The sequence below is a fragment of the Suricata suricatta genome, chromosome 3 (assembly GCF_006229205.1).
Source record: "Suricata suricatta isolate VVHF042 chromosome 3, meerkat_22Aug2017_6uvM2_HiC, whole genome shotgun sequence".
Lineage (NCBI taxonomy): Eukaryota > Metazoa > Chordata > Mammalia > Carnivora > Herpestidae > Suricata > Suricata suricatta.
In genome coordinates this window covers 10573004-10592540 of record NC_043702.1, presented here as the reverse complement: position 1 = coordinate 10592540, position 19537 = coordinate 10573004, and the positions used below count along the sequence as shown (strand labels likewise).

The 19537-nt window shown below is 36.8% G+C and overlaps 1 protein-coding gene across 5 annotated transcripts in view; it reads left to right on the top strand.

Annotated features, from left to right (window-relative positions):
• AGFG1 (ArfGAP with FG repeats 1) overlaps window positions 1–18706 on the top strand; it is a 54206-nt gene extending 35500 nt beyond the window's left edge. For 2 of the 5 annotated variants that reach the window (XM_029933670.1, XM_029933672.1), the window contains 9 exons: window positions 801–920; window positions 2985–3194; window positions 4697–4877; window positions 7778–7857; window positions 8069–8161; window positions 12762–12809; window positions 14633–14791; window positions 15732–15823; window positions 16431–18706. In XM_029933670.1, coding sequence (XP_029789530.1) covers window positions 801–920; window positions 2985–3194; window positions 4697–4877; window positions 7778–7857; window positions 8069–8161; window positions 12762–12809; window positions 14633–14791; window positions 15732–15823; window positions 16431–16490 — 1043 coding nt within the window. In that variant the 3' untranslated portion in view covers window positions 16491–18706. The remainder of the gene's footprint in view (window positions 1–800; window positions 921–2984; window positions 3195–4696; window positions 4878–7777; window positions 7858–8068; window positions 8162–12761; window positions 12810–14632; window positions 14792–15731; window positions 15824–16430) is intronic. The other 3 variants (XM_029933671.1, XM_029933674.1, XM_029933673.1) reach the window with 3 other exon arrangements.
• Window positions 18707–19537: the final 831 nt, after the last annotated feature.

The window sequence follows — 19537 nt, the reverse complement described above, 5'->3', positions numbered from 1 at the left end:
TAAAAATAGCAGGCTTTTTTTTTTTTTCCCTTAAGAGAGAGAGAGCATGAACAGAGGAGGGGTAAAGGGAGAGGGGGAGGGAGAATCTTTCTTAAGCAGCTTCATATCTGACTCTGGAGACCGACTTGGAGCTTGATCTCACAACTCTGAGATCATGACCTGAGCCGAAATGAGGAGTCAGATGCTTAACTGCGTCACCCGGGCACCCCAGAATAGCAGGCTTCTAAGAGAATGTGAATATCTTTGATTTGGCAATCATGTCCTTATTAAACAATTAAATTTTTTTCATTTTTACAAGCCATGATGTGAGATAGTTGTAAACTTAAAAATAAAAAACAAAAAGAATATTAATGAAATTTACCCTTCCTTGTATCATTGTTTTAGATTCGCAAAACTGATGAATGAGTCACTCACTACCATTTTAAATCTGAGTTTTCCAGAATGTAATCTATATCCTGCATCGCAGTTTGCTTTACTGTAACTCATGTATTTGAAGCTCTTAGAGTTCCCTTTAATAATAGCGTCACTTTTACAGCACAATTCCTGAAGTCACTCAAAGGGTGTTGTGTACAAATTTATCATTGTACAAAGTGTTTGGGGAAATTTTTGGATACCCTCTAATAAATTGTTTGACAGTGGGTTAAATCACATTGGCAGGATTTAAAATTGGATTTCTGAATGAATTCTCTTTAAAGTGAGTTGTGAGACAAACTTTTCATAAAATTCTTAAATTCATTTGTCATACTTTTCATTTATAGTTTTCATACTCATTAACATATATTGTTCCTTACCATTTACAGCTCAGAATTCTGCAAATGCAGATTTTGCAAACTTTGATGCATTTGGACAGTCTAGTGGTTCGAGTAATTTTGGAGGTTTCCCCACAGCAAGTCACTCTCCTTTTCAGCCCCAAACTACAGGTAGAGCTTCTCTGGCATTATGCTTAAATGTTTTCTTTGAAACACAAAACTTTCTAGATGTAGTTTGAAAAATTATTCTAAACTTAAATTCTATAGTTATTTGACTTAAAAATAGTTCTATCTTACTTACAAAGCTCTGGGGAAACCTGAAATCTTTATTTTTTTCTGTGTCCATCTGTTTTTTTGAACTCCTTGGTGTGTTGTCTAATTCATGGTATCTGTTCTCTTCCTTTTCCTGCATATGAATCTTCCTTAAATTTCTTATGCACAGGAGCGTTACAGTTTTTTTTTAATTTGTTAGGTTCACCGAACAGAACACATTGATTTAGGCTTTGACTAAGGAAGCTAATTGATGCTTCCATAGAAATAAAAATAGAAGTAATTTTCAGGGCAGCAAGCTTGAGGAAATAAATACTGTCAGTCTTAGTCAAGACTAGGTTATTTCACAGTCACTTTAATCAGACTTGGAAGTAGTTTTCTGTGCAGGAATTGGTCTTGAGACATTGAGTCCTCTCCTGTAAACTAAGTATTGTTTTCAGAATCTCGTTGAACCCTTGTTTATTAGATCTTTGGCTGATTACTTTTCTTTCAACTTTTAACTCTGTGCATTGTCTTAAAGCCTTTTCTTTCAATTTTCTTTTTTTGTCTTCTTTAAACTCCATCATTTACATAATTTCTGGCTGTCCAGCATTTAGAATGCTTTCATCTAGCTGCAGTTTTGGTGAATTTACTTCAGCTTTTCCTCTCCAGGCTTCCAACAGTAAGTTGTGTTGTCAAGTAGGCATCTTTTACTAACTTGTATGTTTTGTGCTGTTTCATGGGTTTTTCAATTATAGAATGTTACTCATCTTTTAATAGTAATCATTCTGAAATTCTCACTTCTGTTTCTTCTTCACTATTACTAAGCTCAGACTTAGAGAACACAATAGTATACAGTAAAAGAATTGATTTAATAATTCAGGTTTTAATACAAATTTTGAAAGCTTAGTATTGTGTGCTTTGTTCACCGCTTCCTTGTAACAGATCACAGTCTGAAAAAGCAACACACTTTACTTAGTTTTAATTGAAAAGAACTGGAGTTTAAATCCTGAAACAAATTTTATCCATATTTATTTTAGAATGTCTGTAATATACTGACTGGTGGAAAAGTGTTCTCTTTTTTAAAATCAGGCTGTATCCTTTCTGTTTTTAAGATATATGTAATTGTGCTTTGCTCTTACTTTAATATATAGCTATATGTATGTACTGTCTAATTGCTAAAACTAACGTGTAGGTATAAAGAACTCATACCAATAGTGTAGCATAAAATGAGATTTTCTGGCTTTAGTCTTTTGGTAGTCTTTTAGGGAAGTTTCTAGTAAACAGAATAGTCTTCAGAATCTTAGCAGGATAAACAATAGTGACCATTAGATAAATTATGATCTATAAATCCCAAAAGATGATATATTACGTGCTATTATTTTTATTCCTTGAACTATATAATAGGGCAGGATTTTACTGATACTGTATATATATTATAATATTAAACTATATGTGGAATTAAATATTAGCTCTGCAAGTAAAATAAGCTCTAGAGCTCAAAGCCCACTTTTTAAGAAATTGTGGATCAAAATAGTACATCTTAAACACTCGTAATCTCTACTCTGGGATTTATTTCCACCAAGCTTCCATCAGAGCTATAAGGGCTTATAGTGTAATATACTTTGCATCTTGCTGATAGAATCCATTTAGGGAGAACTAGTAAAAGGTCATACTGTGTGTGTGTGTGTGTGTGTGTGTGTGTGTGTGTGTGTGTGTATGTATGAATATCCTATAAACTAACTGAGTTTCAGACTTAGTAGCATGGACTTACTCCTCTGTGAATTATACTCTTCACTTCACGGTAGATAATTACACATAGAAACTTGTTACCCTACATGTTAAAGTTGAATACCATTTGCCAGTTATTAATCTAAGAATATAAGATTGCTTATGGAACACTTAAGGAAGAAATGATCATATAATCTATCAAAGGATTTTGGGAGAAGTCTAGAAATTTCAAGTGTTCTGTTTATTCTGTTACAGGTGGAAGTGCTGGATCAGTAAATGCTAATTTTGCTCATTTTGATAACTTCCCCAAATCCTCCAGTGCTGATTTTGGAACCTTCAATACTTCCCAGAGTCATCAAACAGCATCAGCTGTTAGTAAAGTTTCAACGAGCAAAGCTGGTCTACAGACTACAGACAAATATGCGGCACTTGCTAATCTAGACAACATCTTTAGTGCTGGGCAAGGTAGGAGCTTTACGCAAAATAAATACAATCTGTATGTTACACAGTCCTCTGAATTCGGTGGTGTTTATTACAATTTAAGGTTGTTATGCTCTTCTTGGTTTGTAAAGAAATTTTGTCTACGCTAAATGTTCATGACCATTTGACACATTTTTGATGTGAAATGATAATAGGCCCTTCGGAAGGCCTAGAAAACTAGAGACTATTTGTAAACTTCTAATTTTAAAAGAAGATAATTGGCAAAAATTAATTTTGTCTTAGAAAGCATGTGTCACTGCTCTGAGGCGATAGAGGTCCAACAAATCCTATGAGTAATACTGACTGGAGGGTATTTGGTTGTTTTTATAATTACTCATTTTGAACTACTTTTACTGTTTATATTTTGGTATTAAAAAAAACATTAGTTTTACAGTATATTTGTATACCTGGTTTTGATCTTAAGGCCAGTAGTTGGCCTCTCAGGATGCCGTGTGGCAGGGAGCAGTCACGGTCTGCTTTGGGACTGGATCCTGCATCCTCATCTCTGGAGCCGCTTCGTCGTCCCCAATACGAGGGCACTCATAGTATCAAGCCCAGATGTGTGATCACATCTGAGTCGCTTAGAACAGTGCGTGGCACATAAATGCTGTGAAAGTGTTTCCTCATACTACTGTCTCTAATTATTGTCATGGAAAACCCTGGGGAAATGATACTATTAATGGATTGTTCCATTAGGTCTGGATTTTATAAATTTATATGTTCACTTGAATGACATGCACCTGTTTTAGAGATGCACCTATTAGAGATGTTTAGCTCTTTGAGAATTTGTTCTTTATGCATAATTGAGACATTGGTACAGATTCTTAGTTTTTTATTTATTTTGAGAGAGAGAGTACGTGCAAGCAGGGGAGGGGTAGAGAGAGAGGGAGATAGAGAATCCCCTAAGCAGGCTCTGGATTGTCACTGTGGAACCCAGTGCAGGAGGCCAGGCTCAAACTCACGAACTGTGAGATCGTAACCTGCACTGAAAGCAACAGTTGGATGCTTAACCCACTGACCCACCCAGAGGCCCCCCCCTTAGTTTTTGTTACAGAAATTGTATTCTGTCTTTACCACAGTGGTATGTATAGCAACTAATGTTGTCTAACAGTTTGTAGATAGTTTATTGATAAGACTACAGAATTTTGTCCATTCATTCGCTTAGCATTAAATTCGTTTTAAGTTTACATGTGTTTCGGGGCACCCGAACTGGCTCAGTCGGTTGAACGTCCGAATCTTGATTCATGATCCCAGAGTTGTGGCATCCATGCACAGCACGGAGCCTGCTTGAGATATTCCCTCTCTTCTTCCCCCCCCCCCCCGCCCTCACCCTCACCCTCTCCCCCCCACCTCTGCCCCTCTCCCCTGCTCGTGTGCTCTCTCTCTCAAATAAAAAAAATAAATTTACATGTGTTTTATGGCACGTGTGGTTGATAAATTGAAAGCATAGCTATGTTTTTGGTGTAATTATTTTTGTTTATTTACAGGTGGTGATCAGGGGAGTGGCTTTGGGACCACAGGTAAACCTCCTGTTGGTTCTGTGGTTTCAGCTCCTAGTCAGGCAAGTGCATCTTCAGACAAGTACGCAGCCCTGGCAGAACTGGACAGCGTCTTCAGCTCTGCCGCCACGTCCAGTAACGCGTACACGTCCACAAGTAATGCTAGCAGGTACCTTGTCTTTGTCTGTCTTCCTACTTTGTGTCTGCTTTGTTTTTGTTATTTAATTCATCTCTGAATAATAATGTTAAATAATGGCTGTTTAGGGACATATTTTTTATAAGTTTGTAGAAACGGGAGTTTAATTTGCTAATTAAGATATCCTTGAGTGATTGCACTTTATCTTCTTCTTTAATTAAAGGTTTTGTTACTTCTCTTCCTCGAACACTAAAGTGTAATTGAGAGTATGTACACTTCTCAAAACGGAGAGTTCTATACAGATTTAATTATACTGAGCAGAGTCCATTTAGCAAATTATATACTTTCAAGGTACAGTTTTCAGTCCTGAAGACTAAACACTGGAAGTAACATGTAGCTTTAGTTGCAAATAAACATTTTTTAGATATGTTTGCAGGAGAACCCAAGACCCAGTTCTGTATCTCTCAGTTTCCCACTGGTATGAACAAATAGATGTAGCCATTACTGTGCTCACATCTGTTTGGAATAAAGGAATTCTTGGCAGCAGGAAGTCTAACACATTTTAATAGCAATAGATCTTTAAAAACACTTCTAATTGTAACTTCCTCATTTTGAAGTAAGGAAACAGACCCAGAAGTATAGGTGACTTAGCTGTGCAGTGTTTTATCCGTCTGTTTGTTTTCCGTCCTGCAGATGGTCTCTTCTTTCTTTTGTTATCTGAGTATTTATTTTCCTTTAGCGTCTTTTCTAGAGAGAAGTGGGAGGATTGTAACACTAATGACTTGAACTCTCTGGTAATTAATTTTGTCTATACCAGATGGGAAAAATTGAATCCCAAGAACCGTTTAGAGTATTTATTATTTTTCTTTCATTCAGATTGTCTATGTTAGATAACATAGTTGTGACACAGAGCAAGGTAACCGTAAAGTCTGGAAACAGACAGGTATACATAACAAATGGTGTATCGATATGATATTACAGTATCTTAGTGGTCCACAGTGTGGTGCATGGGACATTTGGGACACCTGAGATGCTTGCAAGGGGTCTGTGAAGTTACAACTACATTCACAGTAATTCTGAGCAGTTATCTGTGTTTTCAGTATTTGACACTTGTATTGATGGCACAAAAGCAGTGGCAAGCAAAAACTTGGTAGTGCCCCAGCACAGATGGTGGCCAGGATACCAGCCGTCCTAGTCATGTGGTAGTCACTGTACTTCTTACACCACATTCAGTTTCACTTGTGAATAGTCTTGATTTAGTTTTTCTTATGAGTATTCTTTTAATTTTTTTTATTGAGGTATAATTGATATTTAACATTGATTTCACGTGTACAACATAATGATTTGATATTTGTGTACACTGTGAAATGATCTTAGTAAATGTAGTTGGTGTCTGCCTCCACACAGAGATAACTTCTAGGATTTATCTCTTGATCACATTGAAGCATGCACTACAGTAGTCAACGTGCTGCACGTTACATCCCTGTGACTTACATACATATTCTTACAAATATTCTTGATGAAACTGTAAAAAATTTAATCTTGACCCTTAAATAATGTCTTCTGAACTTGCTGTGTATTCAGGTAAGGCATGCATCAGGTAGTTCTGATGCATATTGAAGTATGGTAGGTAGCTTCAGGAAAATCAGCTTGAGTGGTTGACTGTGGAATAAACCAGCCACTTATTTTATGGAACAAAACAAGTCGTTTTTCCTTAAGACTGATAAACCACGTTTATTCAGATTTGGATGTTTGGCAGACATTTTCTCAAAAATGCAATAATTGAAATCTGTCACTTTAAGGAAAATAATTGATAAAATTCACACTTCCAAAGCAAATATTAGAATTTTGGAAAATTTATTGACTCCATCATGAACTTGAAAGCTTTACATTACCTTTTGATAAGGTGAGTATTGATAGTTTTTTATTTTATATAAGGAAATTGTTCACATTCAGAAGATTTGTATCAGATATTTTCCAAATGATATAAAATTGGAAAAAGATTCATTTAAAGTACAAGATAGATTAGTAGATGTTATTACGGTAGAGTTCATTGATACGATTTCAAATTCCATTTTGTAGCTAACCTTTAGGAAATTATCACTGTTGTTTTGGGTATGATACTAAGCTAGGTGTCTCCGAGAGCAGTTTTTTGCATACACTTTAACATAAACAACATATTACAACGGATCTTCTGTTAAGCACAGCCATTGAAGGGATTTGCAAAAATATTGTGACTCTTAAGTCCCTTTGGTTTTGCAAAATATGGTTCTTTATCCTAAAAATGCTACTTATGTTAGTGTGTAATGGCTCTGTGGTTAATTTAAAAAGTATGAGATTTTTAAAAATTTTCCATTTTAATTTCTGTACTATTTGTATTGTTAATAGAACATATTTAAACGAAGATTCTTTGGAGTTCTGCATAATGTTTCAAGGTATAAATGACTCCTGGAACGCCTGGCTGGCTGAGTCAGTAGAGCACACGGTTCTTGATCTCAGGGTCTTTAGTTCAAACCCCATGTTGAACGTGGTGCCTAGTTTAAAAAAGAAAGGGCACCTTTGTGGCTCAGTCGGTTGAGTGTCTGACTTCAGCTCAGGTCATGATCTTACAGTTTGTGGGTTCGAGCCCTGCATTGGGCTCTGTGCTGACAGCTCAGAGCCTGGAGCCCATTTCTGATTCTGTGTATCCCTCTCTCTCTGCCCCTCCTCTGCTCGTGATCTATCTCTCTCTTGTCTCTCAAAAATAAATAAATGTTAAAAAAAAATTTAAAAAAATAAGAATGTAAATGAGACCAGACTCAGAAGTTTAAGAATGGCTATGATACATGATGTGTTCAGAATTACCGGTTTCCACATTCTGTGGCCACCCTGTAGATAGATTATCCTTGCTTTAAAAAATAAACAAAAAGAACTCTTTCTGCATTTATTTTCAGCAATGTTTTTGGAACAGTGCCCGTGGGTGCTTCTGCACAGACACAGCCTGCTTCTTCAACTGTGCCTGCTCCATTTGGAGGTAGGAGTTTCTGGTGTGTGTACTGGATTTTCTGAAGAGCCTCTATATGTTGTAGAGCGTTTTCTTAGGGGTACTGGAAGGTGACCAGAGCAACAATTTATTATCCAAAAGCTCTAGTTTTCTGGTCTTCATACATGTATGAATAAATATTTTAAATGACTGAATACAAATATATTGAGATTTAATAACATTTTTTTCTAATTTTTTAAAGCTACGCCTTCCACAAATCCGTTTGTTGCTGCTGCCGGTCCTTCTGTGGCGTCTTCTACAAATCCATTTCAGACCAATGCCAGAGGAGCAACAGGTAAGAAATAAATAAATAGAGATCATAGAACAGAAAGCTTTGGGAAAGGTATTTATTGCAAAGATATGGGACAAACATCAGAAAGTAAAGTTCTTCTTTGTTACTGTAGTGAGTGGGAAGTGGATGGAAGAGTTTGTTCATAAAGACATACACGAGCTGGAAGTTTATAAAATCCTGGACTTGAATATTTGGGAGGAGCCCTCGAAGTTCTCTGGCGCCCCCCCCCACCCCCATTCCCTGCCTTCATTCTTCAGGCCAGGAAGCCCAGGCGTGCAGGACGACGCCTCCTTAGGTCCCTGCAGCCACTTGGTGACCAACAGGGGACTTTTGAACACAGCAGTTCTGACTTATTTGGTGATCGGTTTTTGGTATTACTGGTTATTACTCATTCTATCTTAAAAGACTTAATGAGAAGTTTTTTTTTCTTATTTTCCTCTTCATGAGATAGCAAGGAATGAATGAGCTTTGTTTCATGAGGCCTTAAAAATCACATCTTTTCTAGTGCTTATCTCTTTGACAGTGTTTATGTTTTTTAAGTTATACAAACCTGATTTGATTTAAGGTATGATATCTTAATATTTTCTCTTGATAGTTTTTTAATCCTCTTTATTCCTTCCCTTTTTGGTTCTGGTTCATACTGCAAGCCAGCCACATACTTTTTGTGTTGCGCCTCTTTGATTTTTGTCGTATCGCCCTGAACACGAGAGCCGCTGGCCAGCGCCAGGGGGCATCAGCGCGCGTGCGTGGTGTTCCCGGTACCCCCCTAAATCTCACGTCAGCCAGCCTCGCTTCTGTGCACGTGTCCCAGGGAACTTAGAACTGAACCTTTCGGCACGTAGCATATATTGGTGTGGACTCTGGAAAGAGCAGGGTGCTTGCAGCGTCATTCATGCCATGAGAATTGGTATTTATCAGTAAATCTCGATCATAGGCAAGATTAAGAATTGTATTAATGGAGTTTGAACTATAACTTTCCTTTTACATAAATGTCTTCAGTCGTAATTTGTTGATATCTCACATGATAGATGTTTAATAAGTATTTTTACACATGAATTTTAGAAAATGGTTTGTTTTTTTTTAATTCAAGTGTACCTAATCAGTGATTATTTTAGTTATGATATAGGTGTAACATTTCTTTTAGCATGTTATTTTGGCTTGGTGGAATGAATTTGTGAAATGTCTCATGTCTCATAGGGATTTGTACATTGTCTCATTCAATCCTCTTAACTCTCATCAAATAAATACTGTAATCCCTCTTTCACAGCTGAGGGAAGTGAGGCTCAGAAAAGTCAAGTGTGAATATGTTTTGGGTACAGCCAGACTTGTGTTCAAATCCTGATTTAGTATTTGCTTGCTAGGTGATCCTAAGATATCTTTTTATATATTAGTTGTGTAATGAATAAAGATGATAGAAAGATGTACTAACATTTGTTGAGTGTTTAAAATTATCGACAAGATACTATTGCAATGTTTATAGCCATTATAATCCCATTTGACAACAGAAAGATGGGAATTCAAATTGTACGTTGACTAAAACTTGTATTGATCTGACTTCTCTGACTTCTATTATTGGCCTTTTCTATAGAACATGAATAATATTCTCCTATTGGCAGGGTTTTTATGAGAATTTAGATGGTACAAATCATCTTTGCATGGTCTTTGCGTTTTCCTGTGTGCTCTTTCCTATTATTTTCCTTTCATGACTCCCTTGAAGTTGGTTTTGTCATTAGAAGTAAGGGCTTTTTTGTTTGTTTTATGTAGAGTATAAAAGTCCTTTAAAGCTAATGTTCTACATAGAATGTACATTAATGTAAAACATACAGTATATGTTCAGATAATATAAAGTAATTTTAGTGTTAGGCTAAGAAAAATTTATTGAAAGGTAAATCTGTGTCCACAAATTTTTATTTCAAGATTAAAAAAATTTCTCTTGATAAACCACTTTGATTTATCACATTGGTCACCTTCATTAAGTTGTTATAGAATTGATGAAAAGTAAATGTTAACTACATATGTTTCTATTGAAGTTGAAATATGAGCAACATTTTGACAAATACACTATGCTTAGGAATTTCCAGTGCCAAAATAAACATTATTAGGATGTGTTTTTTGTTGCTTTCAAATGTATTGTTAAATTCTATTTGAAGTAGCTTTTGAAAGACGGGTTGCATAATAAAATGTAAGATACTTTACTGATAACACTTCTTAGAATATATCTTTTAATAATTTTTCTTCTGCATCTGTAAAGCTTTGGGGCTTTAATTTTCTTCTGCCATGTTGCATGGGAACTTTCATTTAGGATATTAGCCGATACGGCCTAAGGCCCTTCTTATCTTAGGATTCTGTAATGGCATTTTTTTTAAAACAGGGCTCTTGAGGCCTTAAATCTAACAGATTCAGTACAATTTTCAGTTACCATGAAATTCTCTTACAACTCTTAAATCCCTCTTTTGCTGTGGAATGAAAAGTCTCTATTTCCCTAACTTCATTTTAATGAATGAATGATGTTTTAAAAAATAATTTTAGAGAGAGCACGGGGAGAGGGGCAGAAGGACAGAGAGACTCTTTAAGCAGGCTCCACGTGCAGCGCCAGAGCCCGACGCGGGGCTCGGTCCCACAACTCTGGGATCATGAGCTGGGCCGAAATCAAGAGTCGGACACTCAACCGACTGAGTCAGGTGAATAAATGAATAAAGATTTTAAAGATTTTTTTTTAACCCCCAAGGAGAATAACTTAATAGAGGTCCCGAGCTGGAAGAGTCACTGTAGAATCTGGCTGTGTCCTTGTTTTATTACCGAGGGGGGACTGGTGTGATGGGTTTGCCTTCAGGGCAAAATTAATAAACTAAAAATTAATTAATGGCAACAATATTTGTACCTAGAACTCTTCTAAACTGGCGCAGTTTCCACTGGTCCCACTCACTCCACTCATTAAGAATATACCTAAGAGAAATGAAAATGTACACCCACGTAGAAGCTGGTGCACAGATGTTCTGTTGCAGCATTATTCATAACGGCTAAAAAGAGGAAACAACTCAGAATGTCCATCATCTGATGAGTGGGGAAACCGAATATGTTATAAACATTAAATTTGCTTGCTAATAAAAAGTAATGAAATACTGACAAAAAATAATGAAGCAGACATGCTGCAACATTAGGGTAAAATAAAGGAAGCTAGTCACAAAATGAAGTGTAACATGTGATTCCGTGTGTATGGTGTACATCCAGAACAGGCATTATACGTTCCAGGACGAGAACTTGACAGGGCTTCCTTGTTGCAGACTGAGGGTACAGCAATGAATATTGGTTCATGGCCACTGTTGACGAACGGTCCATTTTTATCACAGTGTATTTCGTAGGGCATGTTTTTTAGGGTATTATCAAATACTCTATGGAAAAGGGTTCTGTGCCCAAATATATATGGCAAATGTTGGTATAAACAGTTTAGCCCATATTTTATTGTAGAAGTTCTCAAGAGACTTAACGTGCTTTAAGAAAGGAGGTAAACAGGAAATGACCTAACTTATTTATTATAGGATGCTTCCCCCTGAATTACCTCTTTATTTTTGAATTCGTAACACAGTACTGGTATATCTTTTAAGTATACATCTTTTACAGCGATTAGCAAGTAAAATGCATTCATTGAATATTTACAGCACTTTTAAGAAATTTATTGTTAAACTTATTTTTACAGCAGCTTTGTAAAGTAGGTACTGTTGTCCCTGTTCCTCTGCAAATGAGGAAACTGAACCCTGTGGAGGTTACATAATCTCCTGTAGTTATAAGATGACAGAACCAAGACCCACAACCACCGTCCTCTGTCACTTGCTCTGTTTCCCCAAATTTAACTGGTGAAACATGCTAACTTAAAATGCACAGACATGTGTTTTAGAAATAATTCCACTCCAGATGGTTAAACGAAAAGTTTCTGGTTTCTGTTCATTACATTTATTTATATGTAACCTCTCTGGTCTTAGGCCAGGTAAGATTTGCACATGATGCACTTTCCTCACCTCTTTTTTCAGCCAGCGCATTTTCAACTGAAAGTTGCACTTACTTTTCTAATGAACTACCTTGAATAATTTTTCCCTTTCATAATACATAGTTTGCTTGAGTTATGTATTTTTAGTTTACAGAGTTGTAAATACAACAAACATCCAAGTGCTCTCTGCAACATTAGACTTTTTAAATTTAGAAGGTAGATTCTAGATCATTTTAGATGATTCTACAAATAGTATTTTCGGGTGTAATTCATGAGACCCACGAGGTCTTTTTATGGACATAGTTGTTATCTTGACATGAAAAATATGTTCAGATTTATTTAAAAATGGATTTCAAAAATGTTTTTCATTTGATATTTATTTTACTGGTATTTATTATTGCAGGCTCCCTTTTACTTCAAACAGGTGAAATACTACAGTGTCGTGAATATAGTTGAAACTTAAAAAAACTTTGCAGATATGTTTTTGTATGTATACCTATGCTACCCACTTTGTTAACAGTGTATTCTAATTTTAAAATTTTTTAATGAAACAGATTTGTTTTGACAATAGCTAACCATAAATTAATTGACCTTGGTCTCTCTGTGGCTCTCCGTAAGGCCTTTCTGGAGCAATGCATTCTCAAGTGTTCCCTCACGCTCACTTTGGTAGGTGGCCACAACTAATACCTAGATTTGTGTGGCGATTTGTCTACCTGCTTGTGGAAGCTTCTGCTAGTGTTCTGGATCCCTGCATGTGGAATTGAGTTTTTTTCCATGTTTTAAAATGGAGTGGGCATGGATGTGTGGCATCAGGGTTACATTATATTTAAAGTTACATGAAAATTGTGGTGATTTGTTTTTTAATGTTGAAAAGCATTGTTGCTTACCTCCATGGTCACATTAGAATGTTAATAGCTTTTTTGATTCTTTTTCTTGAGTTTGATTCCATAGTACTTTGACACTTTTTTGATACACCAAACCATTTTACCACGTTATTCCATGGAGTTTGGTTTTGCTTAACTGTATACAAGTTTCGCTTTTTAGTGCTTCTTAAAAGTGATTTGTCAAAGTCCGTCAGTGCGTTGTTGTCTGTTATGAAGCCCTTCTGTTTCCCTTGCAGTATGCTTCTTATTCTTTAATTCACTTGCTTCCAAGTGGCTTGTTTTTCCTTTTTCTGATCAATAGTAACTTCAGAAAATTTGGCATTCTAATTTGGTTGAGAAAAATTGCCTTGTTATAAGTAATAAGATTATAAAGATTACTTTGTGCGGTATCTGTTATATGACTTTCAAGTTTTTTTTAATAAACTATAAATCTGACATTTTTAGTATTAATTCCTGTGCCTTAAATCAGAAGTCAACTTGGTAAATTTTTTTTAAGTCAGGAAATAACAGTGAGTTACCACGTTTTTGATAGCATCATACCAACACTATTTTGCTATTGTAATTACTAGTATTCTGTATTAAAAGCACCATTATTGGCTCTTTCTTTACTGAGACTTTTTCTAGGACATAAGTGCGAAGGTTCTGTTTTTAATCTTCACTAGTAGTAAGTGATATACTGTTCTACTATATGTGTTTTGTGACACAGATGAGGTTTTAAGTGATTTAGAGGTGGGGGGACATGACAGCATTACCGCATTTGTACTGGTGGTTCACGCAGATTTCAGTGCAGTATTGACCACAGTGCTCATCCTCCCTACCTCCATCTCTTCAAGGAATGGTTGTTTCATTTCCTTGTCAATCTTTATGCATCTTGCCCTAATTTCTGTAACACGGCAGTTCTTACCTTAAACCCCTTGTCCATGGCAGTCTGTTTATCTTCCAAACAAGAAATGGGGGTCCATATATTGCTGTGGAATTGATGTATTGGGAACTTCACATATTCTTTTAGTTTTGTTGGCAGTTTTATTAGGAAACCCTCCCCTCTCCTGCCCTTTCTGGGCTTCGTTTACAAAGCTACATAGCTTTTTGAGTGGCCTGCTTCTAACCCTATTTCTCCTATAAGTCTTGTTATTTTTAGTGAACTACTTTTTAGAGTTCTAAAAAAATTTTTTTTCAGACCACACTTTATTACATTAAAGTAGACAGTTCAGTGGATAAAACTAAATTTGGAGCCATTTTACTGTATATAGCAAAATGAAACAAAAAATGTATACTAGGATACATGTGAATTGCATGGTGATGGGCTTTAAAAAGTTGACTGCTATTTAGACTCGAACTTTATATAATTATTTTGGAACGTTTTCTTGTGATTTCAAATGATAGAGTGATTCTGTTCATTGGGTTCCAAGAGAACAGAATTTTGTAGATTGTGTGAAATTGTATCGTGCTAAGGCTGACTGCTAACTTTGTTAGAGTTGTAGAATTTAAAAATACCTTTAATGTGCATCTTAGATTTGTCGAGGGAAAGTATTCTGTAATATGTGGTAAGAGAAACAAAGCCTGCTCTGTTGCATGGAGGTGATGGGTCCTTGTTTTCTCCGTCAGCCGCGACCTTTGGCACGGCGTCCATGAGCATGCCCGCGGGGTTCGGGACTCCGGCGCCCTACAGTCTCCCCACCAGCTTCAGCGGCAGCTTCCAGCAGCCCGCCTTCCCGGCCCAGGCGGCTTTCCCCCAGCAGACAGCTTTTTCTCAGCAGCCCAACGGTAAGCCCAGCGGCCCCCGCCCCGCGTGCTCTTTCTTTACCATAACGTTGTATGTTTGGACAAAAAGGCTTGTCTGAGGAACACCGTGGTATTGACATTGTCTGCTAACATTGACTACACAAGTATAGACGCCTTTGGTGATTTGGGCCTTGGGAGATGGAGTGATTTGGTAAGATTTTGTAACCAGGTTATAGATACAGGAGAAATCAGAGACTCTAAAGATGACTACTCCTTTCTACTCTCCAGTATCTTTCTTACTGGTTTATCTTGTGTGTTCTAATGTTCCTCTTGATTTTAAAAGCCCTTGAGTATTTTTGTTTTGCGTTAAAAACTGCTGTGTGTGTCCTGTTTTGTATAAATTATTTATTTTGGTGACAGACCAAATTTCCAAATAGGTAACTATATTGTGGCTAGAGTTTGTTACTTGTTTTCAGGAACTTTCACTAGAGACCAGGAATTTTTTTTGTTTAACCCACTAAGCTCATTTGCTAAGGTTTGAAAGTCCATAGATTTTTGAAGATTATTCGTAAATTATAATTGTATGCTTTCTTTTGTTAAGTCAGATAAAAATTTGGTTCGTGGCAGAGCCGTAATGATAAAATATTCCCTAAGGAATCCTGTGCTGATCACACAAACAGCCCCTCTCCCATAGTCCGCCCCAGGCTCATCTGGTAATTCCGACCTTTGAAACGCCAGCAGTTTCTGTAGCTGAGAGAGATTAGAATTCACCATTTCTGAGGAGCTGTATGAAAGCTCTTTTAAGATGTGCCACAGGAAGTTCTGTCTCTCGGATTTGAAAGAGCATGAGACTCAACAGTTTAACATGGATGCTTCACTATTGCTCTGGTGGGAATGCCTCTGAAACTCCTTCTGAAGTTTTACAAGTACCAGATTGTCTCTTAAAGGCACGGCTTATAATCGGTGGTTCTGTTTTAACAAGGTGCAGGTTTTGCAGCATTTGGACAAACCAAGCCAGTGGTAACCCCCTTCGGTCAAGTTGCAGCTGCTGGAGTATCTAGTAATCCTTTTATGGTAAGTGAGATGGGGGTTTAGGCCCTTGTATAAGTTGTGTGTTATTTTCAGATCAGGAAAAGCAGAATGTGACTCTGCTGGATGCAGTTACCCTTTAGATGCTGCATGATGAGATTTCACAGATTGAGGCAGCTGCCGTGCAGCATCCTTTTTCGATATAAAAAACACACATTAATCAGTTGCAGATCAAAGCATGGACAGTAAATAAGCTATTTTATAACATGAAACTTGTCTGCTTTCTCGTCAAAAGAATATTTTATGAGTACCTGTGGCTTTAGTGAACAGTATGAGAAGGGCTTGAAGTCAGAGATTTGGTTTGAATCGTAAATGCATTTGCTTAAGGGCCGAGTCCTTTCGCATAATCTGTTATGAGAATTATATGAAATAATGGATATTAAAGGTCATAACACAGTTCCCGACACCTAATAATTTTATTATAGTATGTTGCTAATAACAATAATGAATAATTATAATTGCCACTAATTATAAAAGAATTTCTAATGTAAATAAATACTGTTTCAATAAATCAGCTTTAATGAAATCAATTTGCCTATTTTCCCACATATACCACCCTTACGGGTCTGTTTCGTCTTATGTTTCCTTTCAGACTGGTGCGCCAGCAGGCCAGTTTCCAGCGGGAAGCTCATCAACCAACCCTTTCTTATAGCCTTATATAGAGACACTTTACTGGAACGAACTTGTGCGTGGTGACATCACATCTCTCCGCCTCTTGCACTGTTGTCTTGTTTCACTGATCTTAGCTTTAAACACGAGAGAAGTCTTTAAAAAGCCTGCATTGTGTATTAAACACCAGGTAATACGTGCAAAACAGAGGGCTCCAGTAACAACTTTTAACCTGTGAATTGGCAGAAAAAGGTAGCGGTATCATGTATATTAAAAATTGGCTAATATTAAGTTATTGCAGATACCACATTCATTATGCTGCAGTACTGTACATATTTTTCTTAGAAATTAGCTATTTGTGCATATCAGTATTTGTAACTTTAACACATTGTTATGTGAGAGATGTTCCTGGGAAAATAGATCAGCCACTTTTAAGGTGCTGTCATATATCTTGGAAGGAATGACCTAAAATCATTTTAACCATTGCTACTGGAAGGTTACAAAGTCAAAATTGGAAGGTTTTATTCATTCTTGAATTTTTCCTTTCTAAAGAGCTCTTCTATTTATACATCCCTAAATCCTTTAAACATGTAGAGGGATACCTGTCTGCATCATAAAGCTGATCATGTTTTGCTACAGTTTGCAGGTGAAAAAAATAAATATTAGAAAATATGCTATCGTTTTTGTGTTCTTGCTGCAATGCCTTTACCAAAGTGGCCTTAAAATATGAGTAGTGAATTGAGAACATCTTGAATTCTTAAATTAGAATTTCAGAAGACTTCTAGTGACTAACTTTTATGTCTAAAAGAGAAAATTTTATAAAAAGGCCATGTAGAAAATTTATTAAAACTACTATGACTGCTATATTCAGGAATATGTCAGTGGTAAAGCATTTCAATGTAGCTTGTCAGATTCACCATAATCCTTCTAATTTCTTTGCAACTTCTTAATTTTGTGAAAATTTGTATATATGAAGAATTTGCATGTATGTGTATTTACAAATTTTTTAAGTATCTTGAATTCTCAGACTGCAAAAGTCCTATTTTAACTATTGATTTTTAAACAAAAAATATTGTCTTTGAATGTATTGGAAGCAGACATGCATTACTGTGACATGATTGCACCTCAGTTTTTTTTTTTCCCCTTTGTTCGGATAAACTGATATTATTAAAATAGGACATTTATTTATGTTCGTTTCTGGGGGGACACAAACTGGAACCCAGTGTTACCTTAAAGTTATACAATACTTTGTTTAAAAAGGCAACGATACTAATGTTTAGTTGTATCTTTTTGTTAATAGTCAAGACATGAACTTGTTTTAATATTTATGTACAGTAATGCCTCACTCATCCGGACATAGCTTAGCAGTCTCAACAAAACCGAACACAACTGAGAAACTTGGAATTTTAATTTTTCTTAAAAGCCTTTGAGCAACGCACATAAGTCACAGAGTCTCTAGGTATTGGAGCTCATGCGTTTGTTTTTATGTGAAATTTTGATTATTTGACTTAACCAGCCCATAGCATATTTGCAGTTCAGAAGTGATGGTTTGGAAGGAGTTAGAAAAACCGTGAAAAACCGTCTCCTGTTTAGTGTAAGGACAGCTAGGCCAGCCTAGAGGACGTCACTATATGACATCACCTTCTAACAGTAGTCTGTTACTAGGACTCTGTGTCATCAAGAAAAGGTAACGTTACATATGCAAATATGTAATATGTGTTTGAAAAGTTCCATCTTACAATGATTAAACAATTTTGAAAAAGCTTTGGTATTAAAGGAAGTGAACATCAGTTTCTTCAGACATTTTATTTGTTTTGAATACCTTTTCCAGTGACTCAGTGACTACGTGAGTTGTTGCACTTACCTTAAAGTCTGTGTACTGCTTGCAGACTTGTTAGAGGGCTGCTGTCCCTTCTGTCTCCAGCTGAATGTGTGGTTGATGAGCAAGAAGACTGGGGATCTCTGCCCCTTTTTGAACATTACGCCTCTTCTCTTAGAGTCGAGTGGGTGTGCCAGAGTCTAGGTGTGTGTGTGGGTGTGTACTTGGAGTGCCTGCAGTTTGGGGGTCTCCCTCCAGCCCCCCTTTCACGGAGGGAGTACTTACGAAATGTCTTTGAATTTCTATGCTTTAGATTGTATTGGGGCCCAGTCAATTCGTATGTACAAAGTCATGCTATATAACTGTAGGCCATTACCGAAATAACCTACCAGGCTTTCCGTCTGAGACATAAGTAAATTAAACTGTTGTTATTAAAATAATTTTAAAGACTTACTTTTTTTTCTTGGTAAATCTTGAAGTTTGTAATTAAACGAGAACTCTCAATTACTGACTTGAAACAACTTTAAATGAGGGCGTATGAAATCGAAAGACTTAGTTTAAAAAGTGATCCAGCTTTAATGTGGACTTAAATCCACTTCTGTTAGACTTTCATATTAAGATTTGCTTTTGGTTTTCTGTAGACCATCTGAATTGTGTTGAGTGCTGAAGAGGAGAAAATCCTCGAAAGCGACGAGGCTGGAGACCAGCGCGTTCTCTGGCTCACTGGTTGACTCACATCCTCTCTCCTGCCTTTGCTCTGGAAAGAACGTTTTCTTTTCTTTTAGGGTGGCAGACATTGTTGATACAATTTAAAGGCATATTTTATTGTCGTTTTTGTGACCACAGAGATGAGGTAATCATTTTCTCCCTTCAAACCATTCCTTTTGTCAATTTGAAGAAGCGAGTCCGCGCCCGGCCCGGGACGGCCCTTGCCGCCAGCACATGCCTCCTTCGGTGGGGAGGGGGACTTGCGGTCCTCGGACATGTTGGTCTCAGGACCGTACGCCCGACAGTTTGGGAGATGCCCAGAGAGCTTCTGTTTCTATAGATTGTACCTATCAGAAATTTCTATATGAGAAATTAATGCTGAGGTACTTAGAACACGTGTTTATTCATTTAAATATAACAACAATGAACCCATCGCATGCTAACAAATGCCATTTTGAATAAAAGGTTGTTTTCTCCCAACGACGGTTAATGAGAAGGACATGCTGCTCTGTGTTTCGCGTCTCTCTCTAACACCTGGCTCAGAGACCGAGAGCTTCCCTCCC